The sequence below is a fragment of the Ostrea edulis genome, chromosome 4 (assembly GCF_947568905.1).
Source record: "Ostrea edulis chromosome 4, xbOstEdul1.1, whole genome shotgun sequence".
NCBI lineage: Eukaryota > Metazoa > Mollusca > Bivalvia > Ostreida > Ostreidae > Ostrea > Ostrea edulis.
In genome coordinates this window covers 24715169-24741682 of record NC_079167.1, presented here as the reverse complement: position 1 = coordinate 24741682, position 26514 = coordinate 24715169, and the positions used below count along the sequence as shown (strand labels likewise).

Genomic DNA, 26514 nt, shown 5'->3' with positions numbered 1-26514 from the left:
TTTGGCAGTTTTTGTCATGGCTTTATATATATAGAGCAAATTCTTGACAATAACAACGGTGCCACGAGTTATGGCAAATGAGTATACAAGGTGAATCAATGACAAATATAAACACCAATAATGTACAACGACAATGAGCTACACCGACTTTGTCAACAGTGTATGGCATAGTAATATCAATGAAAATGAGAAAATGACAGAAGCTCAATTATTGGCCCCAGACTCTGGAAAACAACAGAAATCTAGGGCAGGCTTCAAAGTTCAAAATTCGGCCAAGTCAGTGTAAGAACCAACGGTTCCACCAGAATACACATCTGTATAAAGCCACGACGTCTATTATGTATCGGTATGCTTCCAAGGATCGCCCAATACCTGAAAAGAAAATTGAAACAAAAACAGAAATATCCGAAATATATCAGAAACGGGTTGGGTGGGATGGGTCTTAATCGCAGCAGCTACAAGTTGGAAAAGGAAGCTTCCTCGTTACGCATGCTCTTATAAGCATGTACTGAAGACGTGCATGTCACTCTCATAACATGAGAGTTATCTTTCTTTGTATATGTTGATGATGAGTTGCTGGTCGGCATAAAAGGAGTGAACTCTAAGGAGTTAACTCTGATTATGACGACACATCAACACCAAGACTGATTTGGCAGTTTTTGTCATGGCTTTATATATATAGAGCAAATTCTTGACAATAACAACGGTGCCACGAGCTATGGCAAATGAGTATACAAGGTGAATCAATGACAAATATAAACACCAATAATGTACAACGACAATGAGCTACACCGACTTTGTCAACAGTATATGGCATAGCAATATCAATGAAAATGAGAAAATGACAGAAGCCCAATTATTGGCCCCAGACCCTGGAAAACAACAGAAATCTAGGACAGGCTTCAAAGTTCAAAATTCGGCCACATGTCGACGAGAACCTGCAGTGAAGCAAGGTGCGCATAGACATCAGCCACATGCTGCAAATTTTGGCCCCTGCCATGACGAACTGCCCAGTATGGATCAACTGACCTCGATTAACTGCTCGAGGCGGAAAGTGCTGAACCCCCTCCCTAATAATAGTGAAAAGGCCCCCCTGAATGGTGTTCAGGAATATAGTTTGACCAATATCAGTTAAGTGTACCCCGTCTCGAAACAAGACCGGGGAACATGATTTGAGATCAGGGTACGAAATATAACCCCCACCCCGTTGAATGATAAATGCACTCATTGCACTATTTATTCTCTTGCGGGACATTTCTGCTGAATTTAATGAGAACATATGACGATAATAAGTACGAGGCAAGATTTCAGACCAAATGAATCTGCAATTTGGCAATAATTGATAAAGTGTATACATAGTTTGCTTCATAAATCTTTGCAATTGTCTAAGTGACATGGTCCCGATGCTATTACCACCGCAATGTAACATCAAATCATCGGGAGGACCAAATTGAACAACTAGCCTTTGGATCTTAGATTCCATATGCTCCCAGGTCATGCCCCTCTGACCAAACCATCTAATGGCAATGTTCTTGGATAGTAGGTTGAGGTGCTGATTACCAAAATAGGGTTTAGTGTAGTTGCATGCATGATATATCAAAGATGATCCGACTATCCATACGACTGTGTGGATACCTGCAAACTTAACATACTGTTAGTGACCAGTATAATGTTGCAAGCACCAAGCCTATAATGACAATTCATACACGAATATAGGATTTAACTGCGTTAGACTTCCATCTACCCTTAATTTTGATATGTTCTTCTGGGACCCCCGAGAGATGCATATGGGTTGCACCCCCTATTCTAAATGAATGGAATTTAAATGTAGATGTGTCGACTTCAATGAACCGTAATGCTTTGTGCAAGATTGAAGTAAACTGATAAGAAGTGAGTGGCTTACCGTTTAGGTGGAGTAATAAAGGGCCAGGTGATGTTGGTCTAGAGTGCAGATAATGTTGTAACGATTGAAATAGTGTAGAGGTTTCCTGATTGAGATCTATCTGAACAATGGAACCCACTGCATACTGATCAGTCTTCGAACCCCTAATACGCAGTTTAATTTGGTTCTTATAGAACCCAAGACCATGAATGGAAATTGCGTATGAAGTGTTTGTAGAGACTGTTAGCTCGCTAGCTCTAAGTAATGCAAAGAAGGCCAAATGAAAAGCAACAGTAAACAAAGTTGCCTCGTAATAATTTTTACAGACTGAAGGAAGTGCCAATGTAACCCGATTTAATAGGGGCAACGAAATAGGTGCCCTTATGTCCTTTAATGGGTTTAAACGATGCATGCCTTCTAACATCTTCTTAACAATGAAAACTTTAGTTGTGTCTTCTTTACCTTGAATTTGCAAATGGTAACTTAGCCCGCTTAAGTAGCATTTTGCTGTGGAAAATGATATGTTCTTTGCTGATAGATAAGCTAAGTAATAAACAATTTGGTCCACAGAAGGTGGCCAAAATGATGGAAGGTTGTACCGAAATTCTGTAAATGAGTCTAGAGCCCTGCTATAAGTAGCCGCGGTGTTTTTGGAATCTGCTGCTGCTAAATGTGCTTCTATTCGATACTCAAGACTTGCCATATTGCTGGAGGTATCCGTGACGGATATTTCTCTGCCTGTGGGGCAAGGGATTTGAAGCGGTCCCACTGAAAGCGAGAAATAGCATCAGCAATGGAATTCCGACATCCAGGAATATGAACCGCTTTTATTTGTATATTGTGTCTTAAGCAGAGCAACACTAATGGGCGTTCTAACTGCATGACCCTTTGCGATTTGCTCGATTGTGAATTTAAGATGTGGACCAAAGCCAAATTGTCTGTATGTAGTAACAATTTCTTAGACTCAAAGCTACCCGCCCATACCCAGAATGCGCACAGAATGCGCACAGAATAGGAACTAACTCGAGGAATGTTATGTCTCGGAGAACCTGATAATCCCAGGTACTAGGCCACTTAATAACAAGCCAACTGTTGTTGCAAAATGCACCGCCTCCGCAAGATGCGCAGCTATCCGTAAATAGGTTTAACGCAGTATTTGATGACCATAGGAGATCTGGAAATGGAGCACGGCCATTGAAGTTTTCAAGGAAGTCTAACCAAACCCTTGCATCTTGTTTCATGCCTATTGTGACACGAAGTCGAAAGTGTGGTTTACGGATACCAATGGTAGAATTATAAAATCGACGGTTGAATGCCCGACTACCTGGGACTACCTTTGCAAAAAAAATTAAAGAACCACACAAAGACTGCATTTGTGTAAGTGTGACCTTCTAGGACGACGATAAATAGACCAAGGCTTGTTTGAGCTCAATGCACTTCTGTTCAGGGATGAAGATTGTTTGGCTAATTGTGTCAATGTCCAAACCTAGAAATGTAAGTTTGGTAGTTGGACCCTCAGTTTTTTTGTCATTGATTGGAACCCCGATTGCTCTACAAGTTTGTCTGAAAACTAGAGAGAGGTTATAACAATGATCAGACAATGGCTTACCAACAAACAAGAAATCGTCGAGGTAATGAATAATATTACTGTTGTGTGATTGGGTAGCTACTATCCAATGTAGTAATGAGGAAAACTTCTCAAAAGTTGCGCAAGCAATAGAGCAACCGAATGGCATGCATTTATCAATGAAGAATTGATCACCTACACAAATAACCAACAAAGAAAAATCAGCAGGATGTACTGGTAACAACCTAAAGGCACGAGATAAATCCATTTTGCACAATAATGCCCCCTGCCCTAACCTTTGAATCATTTGGATAGCCTGATCAAATGATGCGTAAGCAACTGAACACAATTTCGGGTCGATAAACTCATTTACACTATTTCCAATTGGAGCAGATAAGTTGGTGATTAGTCGCCAACTCCCATCTTTTTTAGGCAAAACCCCAACTGGGTTGCACCTTAAATTTGACAAAGGGCGATGGTGAAAAGGACCAGCCATACGACCTAAACTAATTTCTTTATGAATTATCTGGAGTAATTCTACCTGATGCTGAGTTGCAGATTTCAAATTTTTTGCCGAAACCAAGAGTCTTAATCCTGTGTAATTTAAACTGAAACCATGTCTAAAACTATTCACAACGTGCTGGACTAACTGAGTATCAGGATGATCACGAAGGTAATTTTTCAAAATGGAATGATTAATGGGTGTTGAACCTAGGTCCCATATTTCTTTGACGTTGATGGGAATTGGATTGTGCTCGGGGGTTGAAGGGACGAAAATTGTGCTGACTTAACGGTTGCCTGGGTTGAGGGTTGGATGTTGGGTTTGGGATGTTAGCCTGAGGAGATGGATTACTTTGATTGACTCAACAATGTAGTCTAGGATGCGACTTATTACAATACATGCACAAGTGGAGGTAATTACAGTGCTGGCGAAGGCATGAACCCGTAAAGTTAAAGTCGAAACATTTATGGGTCGGTTGAGTGGGGGGTGACTGGCTTTGGTTAGAAATAAACAAGACCCATAGCTCAGCATCAACGGAACCCCAGGAAATGTTGGGATTCTTTGACAGGCGTAGCCTGAATTGCCTATCATATTCAATCCACCCACTAACTGATCTGTTTGCTGCCAGTCTAACTATGTGCATATACTTGAGGATGCCCTGGAGATCAACAGGGTGCCTCATTAAGTATATACTTGCGAAGATTAAAAATGCATCTGTCCAAGTATGTATTGATGTAATTCGTTTAGGTGGATTTTTTGGTTGGATGACAAGCTGGCCATTGACAACTGAAACCCGTTGTTCATAGGAAATTTCAAATTCAGACTGTATTAACTTAGATAATTCAATGTAATCTCGCTTCCAAATTTTTTCCTTGATTGTTTGTTCAATGTGAACGGCCAAGTCGTCGCCAACACTAACTAGTGGTGCTATGACAGGCTCATGATAAGAGTGCATGGTATTGGTAACATTTTCACCTGAAATTTGTTCTCCCCTGTTTTCATTAATTGGGAAGTTAGCCATAACCTGTTGATGAGGGTCCACAACTGGCGGAGTGCTTAGAGGGATGACTGGCAGGCTAAGCTGAGTAGGGAGGTCAGTGGCCATGTGAGTTGTCACCGTTGTAGGTCTGGCAGAGGCGTGAGCCGTCGTCGTCCTGGATGCGGCTCCTCTTGTCCCAGCCGCTGGACCAATATATGGAGCGTTCCTGGCCCTCCGTTTAACTCGGAGCATGATGAACTACAGTAAACTTTTATAAATTATATATACATGTATCTGTTTATATTTATAATTATATCTAACTCCAGTAATTATAAAGGAAATTGTAATTAATACTTATTAATTGATAATTAATAGCTAAATTGTAAATGAAATTGAATTCGCACGTTTTTTCAAAATGGCGACGCCATGAGGCATGACTGAAACTCAGACGCAGGCTTAAGCAAACATCAGGAATTCAATGCAGCATTATCGAACTAAAAAGGAAAATTAGGGACCTACCGTACTGTCCAGTTTTACCTACAGTATACCTACAAGTGAGACCGTTGTTGGTGTCGACAAGGATACGCCTTAGAGATTGTCTGCAGATTCGGAATGTTAAACACGTCTTAATCGCAGCAGCTACAAGTTGGAAAAGGAAGCTTCCTCGTTACGCATGCTCTTATAAGCATGTACTGAAGACGTGCATGTCACTCTCATTACATGAGAGTTATCTTTCTTTGTATATGTTGATGATGAGTTGCTGGTCGGCATAAAAGGAGTGAACTCTAATGAGTTAACTCTGAATATATATATATATATATATATATATAGATAGATAGATAAATAGATATACCTCATTTAAATATTGATTTGAGGTAAGTGTACACTCTGTAATTGTGTGTATAAATAAAGAAGCTTAGAAGAAGCGAACTTCACTTTCTCATATCGAGGTAAGCTACTGACAAACAAGTTGATGGTACTGGGGTTTCAACAGTATCGTTTAAAGTCAGCATTTCGCAAATTCTATGGTCGTTATAACTATCTAGTTCGTCAATACAACCTCGCATTGGGTCAAATGCTGTCTGGCGTGTTTCATACCGATTGTTAAGCCGTTCTTGGCATACTGATTTTGACTGCGAATAACTCCGTTTACCTGCTCAGGATATAGGGCTCACTGCGGGTGTGACCGGTCAACAGGGGATACTTACTCCTCCTAGGCACCTGATCCCATCTCTGGTGTGTCCAGGGGTCCGTGTTTGCCCAACTATCTATTTTGTATTGCTTATAGGAGTTATGAGATTGATCTCTGTTCGTTATCTTCACCTTGCATTACCTGCAATGAGGCTTTATGTTGTTATTGGTGCCTATCTCTCGTCCTCTTTTGACTGGATTTATTCACCTTGCGACTTCAATATGACAGTGTTGGGTATATTTATACCCTATCTTTCTTTTCATTTATACAACGTAGAAACAGATGCTTCATACCACATTTAAAAGTTATCAAGAAAAATTCTTGTCTTTCTTTACTTTAATACATCACGTGTACTTACCAGTTTCTTCCATTATAACATATCCAGAGGAGCAGAAGTTTGTTATCGTGGACGCGGCAATCCTCAACTCCCTGCCATGTTTCATACTGCTTGTTAGACCGTCACTCTATGGAGTCTGTAAGGGGCACAGGCTCTGACAGATTGGTTGGTGTCCCTCTGATTATCCTTGGAGATATGAAACATTTGTCATATGTACTGTCGTCAAATAGTCACCTTGGTACAGAAATGAAAATTCATATACCCAAATTAAATATGGCCATGTTCCTTTAAGAGATATTTTTGACGATTCCTTTTCAGATCTCGTGTGCTCGATCTCAAAATGCTCTGTAAAAATGTTAAACTTGTGATATACTAATCACTAGAAATCCATTTAGTAGTAATCTCACCGGACGTATTTTCTGAACCAAAACTTTACATCATTTGACATGCAAATTTTCTAGCGTTGTTTACGTTATTGAGTGTAACCTATGTGGCTTTATTTATACGGGAGAAACTAAGGATTCACTTGATAAAAGAATAACGGGACACAGATTTCAAATAAATAGTGGTGGTAACCAACTTCACGATAAACATTTTAATTCCCCAGACCACTCCATATTGTCCATGAGATTCGGGATTTTAGAAAACAAATTACCATCGTACAAACAATCGAACATTAAGTACCCCTTTTCGTAGACAACAAGAACATTACTGGATCAGAACTCTAGGTACTGCATTTCCATATGGATGCAATGATAATGTATATGGTGTAGAAAATTTGACTAGTCCACAAGGAAATAAAGCGAATGTAATGGGATTCTTTCCAAAAACTGAAAGAAGGAAAGACAACCATTGACATCTGAATATGAGAAATTTTGTCGCCAATTGAAAGACAGGGGTTATCTGTATTTAGGACCTTCTAGAATTAGCGATTTGAGGTCCTCATTTTCAACTATATCAACGTCACCAGTAATGACATGTCCAGTTGAAGGAAGATAAAGGACAAGAACACGTAGGTGGGTTAAGTATAAGGCCAAGATAAATAAATAGTGTGTTTCCTATTCCAACCTGAAAAAATAGGGTAGGTAGGTAGGGTAAATATTTTATTTTATTTGAACATTTTATTGTTTAAAATTCAACTTTGACAGTATGACATTTTATATCAGGATTAAAGCATATTGTGTACATGTAAAACTATTTTTGAAAAATGCATATTACACCGACATAGTTATGCAAAAGTTACCTGGATATTTTTTTCCTAATATTGAAATGTTCGTCTTTTCGACATTAAAACTTGGAAGGCATCAATATCTTTTTTGGTCGCCGATTCAGCTGCCACTAACAACCCTGCATCTATTTTTCAGGGTCGGCTAATATATTTTAGGGTCGTTCGGGAAACCGGAAACACACAATTTATTTATCTAGGCCTAAGGTAATCTATATCTAGGCACTGTAAAGTTTGTTTAGAATTAAAACGTTTGGATGAAATAGTAGAAGCATATTTGTAGGAAATACTGGGTGTAGACTGTAGACTTGAACTTGAAATAAGCTGGAATACACGACTGAACTTTTTTTATGACGAATAATGTTGCTGATGTTGACGGCATTTATTCCTTTATTTGTAAATTTGAGCTCAAGGAACTAGCGGCATGATTTGGAAAGAATATCATCCATGACCCACGGTGGTTTAAGGAGCCTGCAATTCGCAACATCCATAATGATAGAGTTTAGCCTATATTCAGGTGTTAAAAATCCAAGTATAGACTAGCTGTGGCTTCTTTAAATAACCTTTCTAAAACTTTCAGTGGAACAAAGTAAAGTTTTGTGCGATATAACAGTTATAAACATATAATGACTTTTTATTATTTGAACAACTTAGCATCATACAGGGGACATACACGTTGAACTTAAGGCTATCAATTTCAAAGTTTTGGTACTGGGATTTTTGCTTATATCATGTTTATAGTTTGACTGAAGACAAGGAATAAAGAGGATTTTTGAAAACGACATTAAATTTGATTATTTCAGCCACTCTCCTCTGGCCTCTGGGTCCATGAAATTTACAAATTTTATTTCCTTTTACATAAAGATGTTATATATCAAAATTGGTTGAACTTTGTTCAGCAGTTCCTGGGAAGAAGCTGAAAATATTCAAACGTTCACGACCGACGAACGATGCACGACGACGGACAATAACAGATAGCTATAGGTCGACTGAATGACTCAGGTGACCTAAAATGTAAAAAGCAATACAATTGAAATTTCCCGGCAATATGCACAGACTTATCATCGTATTTTCTACTATGATTTTATCATGATTTATTTTGCATTTTATTGCGCATATATACTACAGACTTAATTTACGCAGAATATTAAGCTAACGACTTGACTTGCAGGCGGTTAATTGCATGTATTGTTATGCAATACTTGCAGATTGCTTTTTCTATCATATGGGTTTTGGAAACAAAACATCCTCACAAATATGCATTGTCTGACAGAAGCAAATTCCAGGGACAAACTTTCTTTATTAGTGATACAGAAAACACTGCCTTACCTGGTTTTACAATCAGTGTATTTACAATCCCTTCCATTCCTAAATGAAATAAAGCTTTAAACTACAAAACTTTCACTTCTAAAATCATCTTATTCTGATAGTATCCCATAAAACTTGAAAAAAAATAACATGTAATGAAAATATATATTGCATATGAATAGAATACAGCATAGTTACATAATAAATATGTTTCTGGTATTCATATAAATGATAAATGCATCAAAATTGGTACCGTATAAGTTTTACATTATGACCCCTGGGTCGAGTCCTCTGCTGGTGCACTGTTAATCCCCGAGGGTCTCTACAGCCCAGTAGCTAAGTACTTCGTTACTAGCTTGAAAATACGGATGTATATTTAATTGCTGTTATAAAATTTAGAAATTCATTTCAAAATTAAGGATTATCTCCCTCACGCATAGCTTTTATCCTTAGACGAATTTGACTCGACTTGTTCGGCACACTGTTTTTCCCTATAATAGCTCTAAAACTTCATTGTTACATTGTTATTTCGGATTCAAACATTTCGGTTGAGCATCACCGAAGAGACATTATTTGTCGAAATGCGCATCTGGTGCATCAAAATTGGTACCGTATACGTTTTACATCAATAACGCACACCGGCCAACAGATTTCACGAAAAACCATCCACACCAAATGCTGTCGACAAATTTCGATTCAAATTGATTGATTTATTAAAAGACACATGAAAAGTTTCTTTGTATCATATTTTCCATCCCATTCGAAAAATTTTCACTCATGTAGAAACGTTACCGGCTTATTTGTAGAATGCCACAAATATTGATCCATGCATGAAGCTCTTGGGCATAGTAGTGAGGGCTCCTTAACGTTCCAATGCCTACCGGCACCTTATCGACAAATCGATACAAATCTACTATATATAACTACTAGCTTACCGCTATGGATACGCGAGTTGAGAGGTGATTTTGAGAAAATCCAACCCGCATCAAATGCGTTCGACAAATTCAAATCATCTGATAGAAACGGGAAATCTATACATTCTAAGTGGTTTTTCGTTATGTCTTAGTATGGTATTTGGTTCGTGTTGTATATTGCTTAACGTACCGCTGGAGAATTTTTCACTCACGTAAAGACGTTAGCATTCCCGGTGAATGGCTACAAAATTTAGGTCTATACTCGCCACTTACGTTCTTTGAATGACGAGATGCTTATCATGACACACCTGCCGTGATACCAGACTTCGGTTTTTGCGGTCTCATTCGAAGGACGCCTTTTAAGACAAGCAAAGGGTACTGAAGACCTATTCGAATCCGGATCCCCACGGGAATAATATGCAATATGGCAATAAATACTGCAGATATTATTCTGAATAGCCACAGTGTCCTACTATAGGGCCTATCAAAAGCATTCGTCACATACCTCTAATGTGTCCAGGGGACCGTGTTTGCCCAACTCTCTGTTTTGTATTGCTTATAGGAGTTATGAGATTGATCAGTTTGTCATCTTCGCCCTTCATTTGGTGCAGATATGATTTTCTTAAAATCTGCTCCAACCTCAATTCCTGTAGAAGCAACTATTACAAAAGGGAAAGATTGTGGACGGTGAAATGTTTTAAAATGTATACATACGTACCTTGTGTTGTGTATATACAACTTTTTATCACTAACATGAACAAGTGCCTGTGGGAAGTAGAATTATTTATTAACAAGAATCATAAATATTCCGATCGATTCAGCAAGCTTACACAGTCCTGAACATTTGTCATTCATTATATGGTCCATTTATCAAGCTTATGCTATCAGGAACATTTTACACATCATTTATTTATTTTGAATTCATTCTAAGCACCGACTTATATCAGTACAAATATGAAAGCAAGACTAATATCACATCTTGTCAAATATTACCAAGTAACTTACTTAATTCTCTTCGTGCTACAAAGCACATAAGGCCTTCACTGAGGATCGCCATCTCTGTCTGTCTGCTGCCATGTTCTGAATCCGGCCCCAAGTCCATCAACACTCCTTCATCTCTTTCTCTACTGATCGCCGCCATGTTTCCTTTGGTCTCCCTCTATTTCTCTTTCCTGCTGGTGTCCATCTCATGGCGATCTTTGGGATTGATGTTGCTCCCATCCTGTGGACATGTCCGATCCATTTCCATCGTCTCATCTTTATCATCTCAGATATTGGTGATGTTACCAAGTAAAGCTTATACATATTCTTTCAAAAGCGAGTATATTATAAAATTAATACAGCTTACTTGGTATCTTCTAGCTGGTGAGGGAAAACTCCGACAAAGTAGGGCTGACTTCGAGAAACTTGTTCAGTGAAAATGATATTGTTCTTAACAAAGTCTTGTTTCCACCAATACAATTTACTGCTAAGTTTCGTCAATCTTCATTTGGTTTTGTTACAGTGTGGACTATATTGTGTACTTTTTCTCAGATTTACTATTTCAAACATATCTGATAATCAAATTTTAAAATCAAAGGAGGGAAAACGTAAGACGAGTAATATAGAATCACCCAAACCTAATATATAATTTATATTTTTTATCATGTCAAATCTTCAAAGTTTGTATTTCTAACAGGGGTGTGCATGTTTAGACGTTCAACTGCTCTTTATGGCAGCATCATTAAACCTCGGATTGAGAATTCATCTTAATCTGGGTAAGCCTCATCACACATGTATATTCTCAATTCAAATAACAAAGAGACACACAATTCCAGTTCAATATGAAGATGGTAGTATAAAATATACTTACTTCTGTTTCGTAATACAGCTGGAATTGTTTTAATGCATATTACTATGCGTAATTTCAGTTTTAGGAGATTTTTTCCTGCCATCTATACATTCTCTCTAATGTGTAACACATTGTGCAGGGAGCATGTACAAAACCTGTATGAATTCTGAACATTCTGTCACATACGGATATATATCTGTCATTAAAAGGAAGAACTTACCCATGTGATTTGAATGAAACGAAACACTTTCCATTTCAATCAGAGATGAAATGTACTCAATGCTCCAACACATTTTGTAGGCCTTTGGACTTTGTTGACTAGGTAGACTAAGCCATCCTTCTTCACATTTAGAGCAGCTAAATGCATCATTGCATAAACTGCATCCTTCTGCACAGTCCTTATCACATTCAATACCGTATTTATTGTTGTTACAGCCATGTAGACAATTCCCAGTCATGTCACACGTCTTGTTTATACAATCACCACTGCACGGAATGTTACATGTTTTACCGTAGCTAACATCATTACTACACATCGTGCAATGTGTTTCAGATTCACAAGAGGAGCAGTTTTCTGGACACTTGAAGCATTGCGATTTATTAAGAAACCATGAATCTGCACATTTATGACATACTGGAGTGTTACTGTCGACTAAGGAGCATTTTGTGCAATCGTCGATAGCTGCAGAACATTCTTGGTTACACTTATCGCCAAACCAACCATCGCTACATCCCTGACTGCATGTTTGATTACTTAGGCATGTAAAGTTTAAACAGTTCTGGCTACATTGTCTTTCACAGTGACTGCCATGTCTACCAGCAATACAACGTTCACAGACCCCAGTGTCAATGTCACATGCCGCATTTAAATCGCAATATGGACTGCATTTGTGATCACACTTACTGCCAACATATCCTATGACACACACATAACATCTACCCGATTTAATTTCACACGAACCATTTCCTCCACATGTAGTTGGGCACTTTCTAGCACATCCTTGGCCGAACCACCCATTTTCACATTGAGAGCATTCATAATCATATTGCTTGCATTGTGTACAATGTTTTGGACATTGTTCATTGCATTGTCTCCCTTTGTATCCTGGTCTACACTGATGACAGTCACCCTTTCTAGAACAGGTGTCTCCCATGCAATTCTCCATACAGGATATATTACAGGAAGGACCGTAAAAACCTTTTCTGCATGTACGGCATATACCTGTAGATCTTTCACATCCTTGTTCACAGGTTCCAATGCATATGTTTTTACAGAAATCACCGTAATATCCACCTTTGCAAGCCAAACATTTTCCCTCACTTTTTTCGCATTCCTTACTATTACAATTTAATGAACATTTTTCAGAGCAGTCAGCTTTGTAGAAGTCTGGTTTGCATGTACAGTTTCCAGATACCTTGCCACAAGATTCCTGACAACCAAATGAGCAGTTTTTCTCACACAGAGGTCCAAAATATCCATTCTTGCAACTTAAGCATTCGCCTGTGTGAAAATTGCATCCATTTTCATCGCACGATTCCGGGCATGTCTGGTTGCAAAATTTACCGAAGAAACCCTTTTGAAAAACACAATCCACTGCAGTGACATTACAGTCAACACCACAATCTGACGCACATGTACTGCTACAATTTTCACCGAAAGTTCCGTTGGTGCATTCTGATGAAAATTAAAGAAAGAAAATTTAGAACTGAACATGACGAATCCTAAAAATGTCAATAGAAAAAGTTATCTTCGCACAATCATGAGTGTGTTAATATAATAAATGACAGTAAATCGTATAGAAGAATGTATAATTACTTTCAAGTACAAAAATGATTTGATACATTAATATTTTGTATCAAAATGGTGTTACATGTAGAACTGATAAAGAGAGTCGTTTACTTGATTTTTGTGTCATGATTTCTTGTATTAATTGGTTTTCAATTTTAATGCAAAACTTTGGGACGATTATACACATACGGTCTACAACAAGAAGCAATGGGTGCTGCGAAAAAATCTTTAAAAGTGCATCCTTAATCTTCTGCATAAAGAATACACCCCGTTAATTTCATCCTAAGGTACTAGCCTTCTTTTGTTAACAAGACTTTCCTTAAATACTTCATTAGCAAGTCTAAAAGTATGCAATTTCTTTGGTAAACTAGAAAATTATGTGACTAATAGATATTTTGCGCACAGAACGTCGCCTACCGGTCGCGGTAGCTCAGGTGTACAGTGTTTGATTCCAACAGGCCATGAGTTTGAGCTCCGCTCGTACCATGGCCGCGTTAAACCCAAGACGTAAATATATGTAGTGATTGCTCCTTAGCCAAACGTTCGGCATTTAGAAGTGAGATTTACATGACCTTAAAAACGGAGGTCCCGTGTCGTGGTAAGGGTTGTCATGTTAAAGAACCCACATTGCTACGGCCCTGAGCGCTAAGCATAGGTCTAAAATTGTGTTACTTCGCCTACAACTGGTGACGTCTAAATATGAGGGAACAAAATTTCGACGGGACGTAAAAAACCCAAACAAAACACAACGTCGCCATATTGAATGACCTTAAGCTAATTATTCATGCTTATCAAATGTTAAAGGGGAAACACACGATGCAATCATGGACGCAGCCTTTTAATATATACATGTACATGTATACGATATATATTGCTTTCATTTCAGACTTTTTGTAATTTTTTTCTTACATTTTAATTCGATTTGTTTACATCATGGATACAGAGGACCAAACGTTTACGTTAGCAGACTTTCTTTTGAAAAGTTCCTGCTCTGAGAGAGTATTTGTCACGTCATATACCACTTACTCATGCTCTAAAACAACCAATTTACAGTCTAAATGTCAATTCTCAATTTTACACAAATGTAAAAAATCCGGTGATACCCTTCTACCAGCTGCTGGATTTATTACAGTGTGGTATTTCAGGGGGGGGGGGGGTATACACTAACAATGGTACTTACACATAGTCTAAGAGTCCTAAAACAGCAATGAATGCGTACATTATGGTATTATCCAGGGACGTTGTAGAATCTTTTTTAAATGAGAATAAAGAAGTTTTGACACAAACATCTAAATCTACATCTAAATAAACAAGACGGTCATGGGCCAAATCTCTCACCTTCACCCTGCCATTGTTCAGCTATTTTGATTTTTGATATTTTTTTTATCAATCTATATTCCCATAAAAAAACAACAACCCCATGTTGTGGCTCCAACCTAGCCCCAAAGGATAACAATATAATTGAAAATGAATTCACATAACACAGAGATGCCTCAACACCAATATGACTAACATGATCTTGCTCTTCTGGTCTGGGGACAACAAGATATAAAACATCTCGAACTCAAACCCAGACTCAAATTCACGTTTTTCATCTCAGCAGAGATTTTGCTAAAATGTGCCACCAAACTTTCTCCGAGTCGTCTCACTTGAGTTGAGATTTGACAAAATGATTCAACATGTTTTCATTGTTACAGGGGGCCTTAATTTCAATAAAATCCACTTTCACTTTGTTGTTTACACTAGCTACAACGCTTTGGCTTGTGCTTTACATGTAATTTTCGAATCATTCAATAGCTTCACATGGAGAAGCCCAGGCACATGAAGTATGGACACTACTATACCCGCAACCCCTTCTGATTTTTTTCTCAGCGAAATCCCCCCCCTTTGGATAATTTTTATTCGGCGACAATTTCTCTGAAATGTGTGGATTCCCTGTCTATCTCATTCTTTTATCGATTCATGTAATCATTTGACACCTTTTGTAAGCTTTAGAGATTGGCCTTCTACCGGTAAAATAAAGGTAAACTGTATATAAAATACCCCATTGACACTTGCTTATTCTCAGGATTTTTGTGGACCATTCATACGAAACATAACTCATTTCTTATTCTGTGACTTCCTCTGTGGCTGCCAGTGGAAGAGAAGAAGCCCTCTCCGATCAATGTACGCACTTTATTGTGACAAATAAAAGAGATATGGGTTTTAAGTTGAAGAGACTTTCAGTATGATATCTTCCTGGCCTGCCACTTGCCAAAATCCCTTAGGTAACGCTGCAATTACTTGGAAAATGAGTCCCGAAGCCGGGACCCGTTTGTTTATGAATTTTTGTTTCTTAACTTCTTATATACAGGTAGAGGGTCAATCTCTAAAGCTTATAAAAAAGCGTGAAACGATTATATAAATCGAAAGAGGAATGAAATAAAGTGGAATCCACGCGTTTCAGAGATATTATTGCCGCAAAAAAAATCAGGAGGGGGAGGGCGTAGTAGTTGTTCATATTCCAAGTGCCTGTCGGTGACACAGCTATCATTTATCGTGTACAGTTGTTTTTTGACATATGATATATTTTAGTAATCTTTTTTCATTATTTCATGGAGAAATGAAAGGTAACGAGACTTTTATTGACAGGGGCTACTGAACTCGGGCTCAAGATACGCATTAATGTAAGGGTCATGGTCACTAAATACAAAATAGCTTGTAACAGACAACATTTACATTTGAAGTGGAATTCCTTACCGGTTATCTTGTGAAATACTGTCTTGATATGCACAAGTTTCTCATGGCTGGGAATTGTAATAAAATCTCTCTGCCAAATGACAAAACACGCCCGTGACCACCCTTATTGCTCTGCCTGATGCGCTTTTTAGAAACATCAAGCCATCCAGCGTCATATAATATGACCCAGTGGCAAAAACTAGCATCGCAATCAAGACTTGATAGGGGTGGGGGAAAGATTATTCTTGACACGATTGTTGTACAGCTGATTTTCTTTAAGTAAATCTACTATAAAGAAAATGGTGACAGGGAATAAACGACATCTGTCAAAAACATCACCCTCGCTAAACCCTTCCAAAGGATTGGACCTGTCAAGGATTCTCCTTGTCCTCACAAGCATTACATCCCTACGACGACTGCGTTGACGAAGTCGTCTGACAGCCACTTTGTTGTGAGTAAATACACTTGAGATTTATTTGGGTTGCTATTTACCAATCTCGGGATTTTCTGAGAAATCTGAAATATTTTTCTCAGCTGAGTTCAAAAATATTTTGGTGGCACGCGCATTTGAGAAAATTTTCAAATGTGAAAAAAACACCTCAAAAACATATCTGAGTTTGAGAAAATATTTATTTGGTGACAGTTAGGTGAAAAAAACTCAAATTTTCTCAGAAATCTCAGATTTGAGAAAATCTAAGCGTTGATTGCCTGGAAACCTGGATAAGACCCAAAGTCACAACATCATAGATTATGGTATGGTATGAAGACCTTGCCCTAAGAAATCTACACACAAAATTATAAAAACTCCATCTTATAAAGTTCAGGCGGTAATGAATAGGTAAGATTTTTGACAAAATTAGTTCAACTTCGAGGTCACGGGGTCAAACACATAAGTATAGTTGATTAGGTCTTGCTATAAACAATCCATATACAACGTACAACAGCTTTCCCATAAATAGTTAAGGAAATATTGATTAGGTCAGGTTTTCAAAGAAAGTAGGTCAAGGTCACAAGAGCGAATACATGTACGATTGTATCACAACATCTTGTCATAAAAAAAAGCTATATACAAAATATGAAAGCCCCGCCCAGAGTAGTTCTGAAGATATTTAACAGATTACGTTTCATTGAATATACATTGTAGGTCAATTTTTAAAGTCACAAGGTCAAAATAGGAAATAAAAATTCTTGGCAGAAGAAATCTATACACAAAATATGAAAGTACTAGCTTGAATAGTTCAAGATATATTGAATAGGTCAGATATTTAAAAAGTAGGTCCTACTCTAAGGTCAAGATACAATGTAACAATGTCAAACTTCACAAAATAATAAACCCTTGCCAACAAGAACCTATATACAAAATATGAAAGCACTACCTTAAATACTTTAGGAGAAATTGAATACATCAGGGTAGTTTTTTTTAAAAGTAGGTCAAACTCCAAGAAAAGATCAAACACCATTGTATCTTGCCATAAAGAATATATACACAAAATATGAAGTAAATATAAAAGTAGATAAAATTAAGTTCAAGGTATATATATGTGTAAAACTCTAAGTTCAAGATATATACGTAAGACTCTAAAGTGCGATGATCGCTCAAAAGTGCGATGGTCATTGCCAAAGTGGGATTGTCTGCGCCAAAGTGCGATGGTTTGTTAACGTTAGGGACGCCAAAGTGCGATGGTCATTGCCAAAGTGGGATTGTCTGCGCCAAAGTGCGATGGTTTGTTAACGTTAGGGACGCCAAAGTGCGATGGTCACACCAAAGTCAGATGGTGCGGAGTTCAATAACGTTTGCGACGTCATATCAGTGTGACGTTATTCTTAACGTCTTTCAGAATAAATCCGAAGAAATGTTACATGGATGACAGCAACTGCAAGATTCACACTGTTGAGTATAGTGAGAACAGCAAAGTACATTTGTTGTCGAACTATCTTCTTCGCCCAAACATTCTTTAATTCATGATCATTTATTACTTTGACGTACACGTATTAAATTCCTGGGGGTATGCTATAATACAAAATATTCTATACGATTTTGTGTTTTGTGTTTAATAACACAACAACTAAATGGTAATGAAATAAGTTCTTATTCTTATTTTTTGTACATGGATTTTGCACTGATATTTTGGTGAAAAAAACACACGGTTGGTACAGTCGGTACCAAAACATTGTGTCGTTTACAAACCAATCGATTTCGGCGTGTCACACCATCGCACTTTGGCCTGTCGGGTCATCGCACTTTGGCGCATGAGCGAGGACCATCGCACTTTGACGTGTCACACCATCGGGGTTAGGCACATACCATCGCACTTTGGAGTCCCATCGCACTTGATAGGTAGGTAGGTAGGTAGGTAGGTAATAATTACTTTTCGCAATGATCGGTAAAAGTATAGGTAAACAATATACACGAAAACGTTTAGTAAAGCTTTAGTGCTTTCATTTCAAATCTTCAGAAGCTTCTGAAGATTTGAAATGAAAGCGCTAAAGCTAAAACTTGAGTTTTCAGTTCTAGTGAGCTGATAAAAGTATTTCAAAATGCCACCCCCCCCCCCCAAAAAAAAAAACACCACAAAACAAATAACAGCCATAAAAGTGATTCAATCCAAAATTGGGAGGGGGGGGGGGGTCGTCAATGAATGGCTTAATTTATCGGTTCAAACTGACATTTTCACTACCATTTACCAAGAGCCATAAAAGAGGGGGGAGCAACCGGCCGATAAATCGAACTACTTTGCCATTTCAGAATAAAAAATAATTGGATTTTCAATAAAATCTAGGAACGATTATCACCTCTATATGTAATGTATTATTTCATTGGGATAATCTTAGAGGGCTAGTGACTGTAATCAATAGAAAACATTGCAAGTGAAAGTAGCGAGCAGACATATTTTCTAGACACTTTAAACCTACTTCACCACCTCAAAGTAGATAAATATGAAATTAACAAAATATCATCTGCACTTCTTAGTGGTAATTTTCATGTCTATTTTTTTTTACGAGTGTTAAAATTGTATCAACTTACATGCTTTATTCCTATGATCTTTTGACCCAGAAGTGTGCAAACCAACTATAGGGAGCGCTTTATTTTCTACTTCTATATATATATATAACACTATAAACGCCGACACACCAAGCGGAAACTGTAGGGTTCTTTATGACATTCATAAAAATCTTATAGTTTCAATCCAAAATAATGATTTTATTGCAGCACATTTACATGTATCTATTACAGTGTAACTTATGAAAATGTAGACGTATTAGAACTATTCAATGTGCAGTGTATCAAGGTTCTTTAAACTCTGATAATCGAATATCTACAGTGTCTGTGATCAAGGACAACTTTTATTACACCTTCCAGATTACAAATATATGGCCTTGACAAATATACATGTACTTAAGAATCATCTGTGTCTGGCTAAATGACTGGTTCTGAGTAGTAATACACTGGTCACACATGTAAGCATATTTGTTGTGTGACATCTCGAGATTCATTTCTCGGAATTAAAAGTTAAAATCGGAAGACGAACATGCTATAGGACAAAAAGTCACAAAATAGGTAGGACAAAAAGTTACAGGAAAAATCACAATGATGACTTTTGATCAGACAGTATTAAAATTCACAGGTCAAAAAGTCTCCAAAATGAGTTTTGTTTAGGCCACATTTAGCACTTTCGGGTCCTTATTAAATTTTTTTTTAAACCATTGAATTCTTAATTTATCATGTGACTCCACTTACTACTTGTTTTGACATAATGGAGAGTGAAAAGACACCAATCTTAATTATCAGCATTAATGTAGCATCACCACAAAGCTTAATCAATAAGAAAAACCTCTATTCTTATAAAAACTCGAATTCATATTTCACAATGAATAAGATAAAGGGAATAAAAAATTGATAATGACTATTAAATCATTATCATTAAAATTTAGAGTTTGGAAATTTAAAACAAAATTTTCATACAACATATAACATTTTACATATCTATTTTCTTAACCTTTACCAAAATTTATACAAAAACCAATATTTTCTTCATATTCTTATCAGCTGTGACGTTTTGTTCTGTGATATTTTGCCCTACTTTTATTAAATTTCTTATTGTGACTTATTGTTCATGGTGATTTTGTCCGTGACTTTTTGTCGTGTGAAATTTGGTCCAGCATTCATGAAAATCACAGGTTTTCCAGATATTACCTTAAAAAGAAAGGTAAATTCTTATGGTATAGGCTAGGACGGTAAATCACCCAACAATGCATTCTACTATATTTCTATTACAAAGTGACTTCGGAGAAACGAAAGTGAGATAACGGACACACAAATAGGTGAGCTGAATTTTCCACTTAAACATTGTTTACAGGGGATATATCTTCGTGGTTAGATTATGGCCTCACTTGATGTGCAAAAAGTTCAGAGGTAAAAATAATAATATAAGATTATATACAATTCACTATATGAAATACATTTATTGTTTTCCTACATCGAAGGAGACGTATCTACATATGATATTCAGAGAAAATTAGGTACGCAATTTTTAAGAAGCTGAAAATGCTCAAAACTACAACAGAAGACATAGATGAGACACGACGAAGAATAGGTGACATGTACTTTAGTGAATCAGCGTTTGACTCAGGGAAGGTAATGAAAAGGTAAAACTTACCAAAATATTGAATGTCAAACACTTCTACACGTGAGTTCTTTGAAGAAACGATTTCAAGATATTTTCCAGAAAGCGGTTTATAACAAGTTATTGACACAGTTCTCTTCCCGATGTTGTCACTCTGTTCCAACTTGTTGCATGTCACATTCGTAGACCTAACATACGCAACATCTTTGACGTAAACTGTATAATTTACACCCCGCTCTAAAATATACAATATTTCGTAAATTATTTTGTATTGATACTGTAACATCTTTCAGAAATATCACAAATTACAAAAAGGTTGTAGATTCTATTACCGAGAAGAAGGGTGATGTCTAGTTTGTCTATTGTTATTGACTGATTTAGTTGGACTCTCAAAAATGGCTTAGAGCCCTTTTTCTTTAAAGAAGTTGAAAGATCTTCATCTAGTAATTTATTTTGATCGTCCTTATCATCTCCTGCTGCTGCCCGATATAACACGTTTCCTAAAATATAATTTGACAATGCTGATGGATTCGCTTCTCTACGTACACGTAATTTTTGTTTTTCTATGATAATAACTCAAGTGAATTCTTGTCTTACGCCTTTGACAATTGTAGTCTTTGGATCCACCCCAACCAGGCAAACAAGTCTCACATTTTTCACTGCAGTCTACACAATGACAGACACAGGTGCCATTTCCAAAACATTGACCTTTAAGCAAAAAATTACGTAAAGAGGAATGAATAGTTTAGACTTTGTAACCGGACAATACTAAAGGCCGAAACGGGGCCGGAATGGATGTAGCGGTACTCAAAAAAGTACCAATATCTCCGCTAATACTCATTATATTTTTATTTGGTAAAAACTCCCATAATCTATGGGGCAACACCTTTCAGAATTTCATAAGATACATGTATTAACATTTTCTTTGTGATAAAAAATATATAAATCCTCTCGGAATAAACGAAAGTTGTAAAATGTTGGTGTTTTCCCAGTGTAGCCAGTGTCACATATTTCTTTATATCTCCTAGAATAGCTCATATTTTCTCATTCGTTAAACATTTCCCACAATCTATGGGGCAAACACTTTCAGAACATAACAAATGTGGCATTTAAATGATTTCTACTACGTGGAAATCCTGCCGGAATGAGTGCATGTACATGTGGTGAAAAAATGGAGGCTTCGTGAAGGAGTATGTATTACATAATCTGTAATATCTCTTAAAACAATTTTTATGATATCATTCGGATAAATTTCCAAAACTCTACGGGACAAGACCTTTACAAATATATATGGTTTTTCGCATTTTGTTAATGGTAAGGATATAAAAATCCTGCCAGAACGTCAAAATCGAACTGTAATTAAAAAACAATAATACAATTGTAATAAACAACTCAACATAGTATTTAAATTTGATTTTTATTCACGATAATGTTTAGTAGACAACCATTCATTACCCGAACTCCGGAAGCCGTCTGAATGCATTTTTCACACTTACTTTAAAAACATCGACTCGATCGCCTATTTGGGCATGAAATTTTGACGATCTCGACTCATTCCGACAGGATTTTCACATACTAAACATGCACATAATTCTACAAACTTTACATGCTTTAAAACATCTTGCCTCGTAGATAGTGGGAAAGTTATCCGAATAAATCAACATACAATATTTTTGAGATATATGATTCTATAATACAACGACACTCATATGACTTCTCTATTTTCTCCCCATATTTTCTTATTCCGGTAGGATTTTCAAACACTTTCCAGCAAATAAATGCAACTCTATTTATATTTCTTAAATTGTCTTCCCCTATGCTTTATGGGAAATTTTACCGAATAGAAATAATGAACTATAGGAGGATTTATAATAAAATATTTGATACCCACTTTTCTATTTCGGAACCAATTTTTTCGATCACTGCTCATTCTGGCAGGGATTTGTATTAGTTGTCATCTTTGATTTTCAAATCATTGCATATATTCTGAAAGGTTTACCCCATAGATTATGAGATGTTTTACCGAATAAAAATATAATGACTATTAGCGGAGATATTGGTACTCTTCTAAGTATCACTACTTCCATTCCGGCCTTTAGACCTCCCTTATTTTTGATTTTAAAAAGGTATCTTTTGTTGAGAAAACATAAACAAACCTTTTATAACTGTTACGAGGAATAGCTGTAGTATCAGAATTGATTGAAATATCTCCATTTGCACACTTATACACTTTCTCATTCCTTTACGGTAGTAAATATTTCTTTGTACACAATAGGTTTTAATCCTTATAACTCGAGTGAATGATAAAAATACATCTATGTTAAAACGACTAAGTAAACACTGATTCTATTTAAATTTACTCACATAATTCACACATGGTTTCCGCCTAGTCATCAGCACTTCCATCCTATCTGAGCCGGCTTGAAGTAAAACGCTGAGTGGAGTGAAAGTCAAAAGCTAGTCTGTGATGTTGTGGATTCATTAGCTGATATCATCATGACCATGTTGACTTATATAGGTCATATTCTTCCTCCTTCATTTCCTGTGTGCAAATGCAGACTTTATATATATATATATATATATATATATATATATATATATATATATAGGTACATAATTTAAGAAAGAGAAAGAAAATAATTTTATCAATAAACTGATCAATAAATATTCCATAAAAATCAGATCTGTAGTAGTGTATGATTATTTTAATGTGCACATCTATCTGCTATAACTAAAACAATTGATATATCAATGAAATAAATCACAATTTTTTTTTGGGGGGGGGGGTAATTTTTGGATGAGACAAAAATATTTACGGGCCAAATTTGAGGCCAAAACAATTCTGAGCCAGGCTAAAATTTGGGTTGGAGCAAAATCATACGCCAAAATTGGGGTCAGTCCAATGGAGCCAGACCAGGTTTTATAGTATGTCGTATTTTGAAATATATATATATATATATATATATATATATATATATATATATATATATATATATAATCACATGCTGCACACCGGACTTCCGGTTAGTCATCAGCACTTGAATTTCATCTGAGCTCTCTCTCTTTATATATCTATATATTCCGCGTAGGTCTTACTCTCCCAGTATCCGAAGAATCTGCACCAATATTCGATGAGCTTTATTTGTGCAGCAATGTAATGGTGTACAGATATTTCACTATATTTATAAATCAGTGAATAACAACTTCAGTAAATAACACAAATATTAATCTACATCGACTTTTCCAACAGCAGATGATGTAGAATGCTCGTGAAATTTCTTTGCTTTCTTTGTTTTGAGACGTCACCAGCTATACGTAAACTACCATACTTGTTACGGGACTGTACCAGTGACGGTTCTTTAACGCACTAACGTCTGACATCACATGAGGCTGGACATATCCGAAAGACCGGCCACTCTCACTTCTAACTGCTGAGCGTTTGGCGAAGGAGTGGTCACTACCAATTTTCACTTATATATTTTGCAGCTGTAGTTGAAGTGTCTTAAGTGTACGTGTATGCATGCCACTCAGAATTGTAGCATTGATGATTGTTTATCGAGCCAAAATTTTTTCTCATCCGAAAACCCACTACCCTCACTTCAAAATATCAACACTCAGCGAAGGAACATAAACAATTTACGTTTACTTATAAGGTTCCACGTGGTGTGCTACGAGTATCTAAACTACCGCCTCCCAGAGCCAGCGTGACAGGTGATCTAACACGAATAATGCGGTAAAACGAACACAAGCCAAACTGCTAGCCACGGACCCTGGAATTCATCAGATGCATACGTGGTGCCATTATGTTTGAACACGTTTGTTATTCCCGAATTTTTATAGTTTTTATAAATAGTTTGGTTTTTCGTTTTGAATCCTCTATTGGTCTTTCCCTGGGTATCTGAGTCTGATGTCGGCCTCGATTGATACGGATTGCGTCCTGATTGTCCTCATTGTTTTTGTTGTTGGTTGGTTACAGGGCCTGTCCTTGTATTTTCTGTATTAATGTTGTGATTTTTCCTAGTACCCTCCGTTTTGAAGGAGACATTTTTCCTGGTTGCTGCTGCATAATTGACCACTTGTTCGTTGTTTCTGTTGGGTTTTCTTTTATTTGTATTCCGTTTAATTGTTTTCTTCTTGATAACGGTTTTTCCATGCAAGGTGAAGATAATGAACAGTGATCAATCTCATAACTCCTATAAGCAATACAAAATAGATAGTTGGGAAACACGGACCCCTGGGCACGCCAAGAAAATGAAACAACTCTAATCAACGTTTGCTACCACTTGGAACCATGTCAGTTTCTAAAAGGTTACATGATAAAAATTTGGAAGTACAGAATCAGCTACAGGGCCCTCCTACTAGCTCTGGCTGGTGTGTTGGCCCTTTATCTCGATCGATAGAGCACTAGACTGTTGTGTCAGAGATCCCGGGTTTGATCCTCAGCAGATGCATACACAAGTCTCTGTTACATCTAGCGCCATGTTTAAATTGTTAGGACTCGGGTAATCTCTGGTGGAGTAGAGTGATTGCCCCCAGAACGTCACCCCACAAGTGCTGGCACTCTGGAAGAGTCAGGACAATTCTATATTGCGTATCATAATGCTTACTAGGTATGTGTATTTTATATGCGCATGATTTTACTTGATAAGTAAATAACAATGTTGTTGTTTGTGTAATTATTTTTTCCGTAATATTGTAATGCATATTTGCTGAATAAATTACTATGTTAAAAGGAGGTGTTCTGTGTTATTATTAAAGATTAATTCATTCACAGAAACTTGTAAGAATTCATGTAAATCATGTGTACAGATAGTTTCTGATACTTGAAACTGCATGTATCAGCATATGGACATTCTAAATATTAGCAGTGTGGAAACTTTCAAATGCGTCAGGCATTTTTTTTTTTTTTTTACAATGGATGTGTACTTGAATTTCTGCAGACTTCTGCACATTGAATCTACATTTTTCAGTGATTCAAGTTTATTGAAGGAAAGGACCATGTGGAGATAGTTGATAAATAAATGATAAATAGTGAAATTATAGTGGTATACATATATTTTTTATGAAAATTGTACATTTTCACCACAAAAATCTTATACTGCTTTGGACGTCGAATAAATCGAAGTAATGCTGGATGTATATAATTCGCATATCATGAATAAACTTTATTATCATTATCATTGTTGCCTAGGTATGTATTGTTTTTTCAAAGTAAGGGGGTGGGTTATTTCTGTTTTCAATTCGCATTCTTTTTTGGGGGAGGGGGAGAGGTATAATTTCTCTGAATTTATTTAAGCTCTAGAGATTGGCCTTATACCGGTTTATACAATGAAATACACTTCTATTCCATTATACCGGTAGAAGTAATAAAAAAGACATGAATCAAAATTGGAATGGGATAGACAGGGAATCCACATATTTCGAAGAAATTATCGCCGCAACAAAAACAAGATGTGTTTGTGAAACACAAATGCCCCCGATAATGGCCAATTCCGAAGATGGACAAGGTCAAAAGGACAAAGATCTTGGTACCAGTAGAAAGATGTTGTCACAAGAAATGCTCATGTACAATATGAAAGCCCTAATATTTACCAACAAGAAGTTATGACCTATGTAAAAAAAAAAAAAAAAAAAAAAAACGTAGA

The 26514-nt window shown here is 36.8% G+C and overlaps 3 protein-coding genes across 3 annotated transcripts in view; all 3 read right to left on the bottom strand.

The window, feature by feature from the left end:
- LOC130046539 (uncharacterized) lies at positions 1-5755 on the bottom strand. The gene is made up of 2 exons (XM_056162364.1): positions 4927-5755; positions 1-2650 (listed from the first exon to the last, which is right to left on the bottom strand). The coding sequence occupies exons 1-2, from the start codon at positions 5180-5182 to the stop codon at positions 1701-1703; spliced, it is 1206 nt and encodes a 401-aa protein (XP_056018339.1). The 5' UTR covers positions 5183-5755; the 3' UTR covers positions 1-1700.
- On the bottom strand, positions 1-23210 carry LOC125674134 (multiple epidermal growth factor-like domains protein 11). The gene is made up of 8 exons (XM_056162361.1): positions 23026-23210; positions 21467-21577; positions 21202-21369; positions 20903-21106; positions 10412-13412; positions 9014-9052; positions 6481-6645; positions 1-5569 (listed from the first exon to the last, which is right to left on the bottom strand). Exons 1-5 carry the CDS (start codon positions 23105-23107, stop codon positions 11854-11856), a joined length of 2124 nt encoding a protein of 707 aa, XP_056018336.1. The 5' UTR covers positions 23108-23210; the 3' UTR covers positions 1-5569; positions 6481-6645; positions 9014-9052; positions 10412-11853.
- LOC125667235 (receptor-type tyrosine-protein phosphatase alpha-like) overlaps positions 1-24509 on the bottom strand; it is a 198616-nt gene extending 174107 nt beyond the window's left edge. Inside the window, exon 1 of the mRNA XM_056162351.1 lies at positions 24103-24509. The gene's annotated coding sequence lies outside the window, so the exon portion shown is untranslated. The remainder of the gene's footprint in view (positions 1-24102) is intronic.
- Between the last annotated feature and the right edge of the window lie 2005 nt (positions 24510-26514).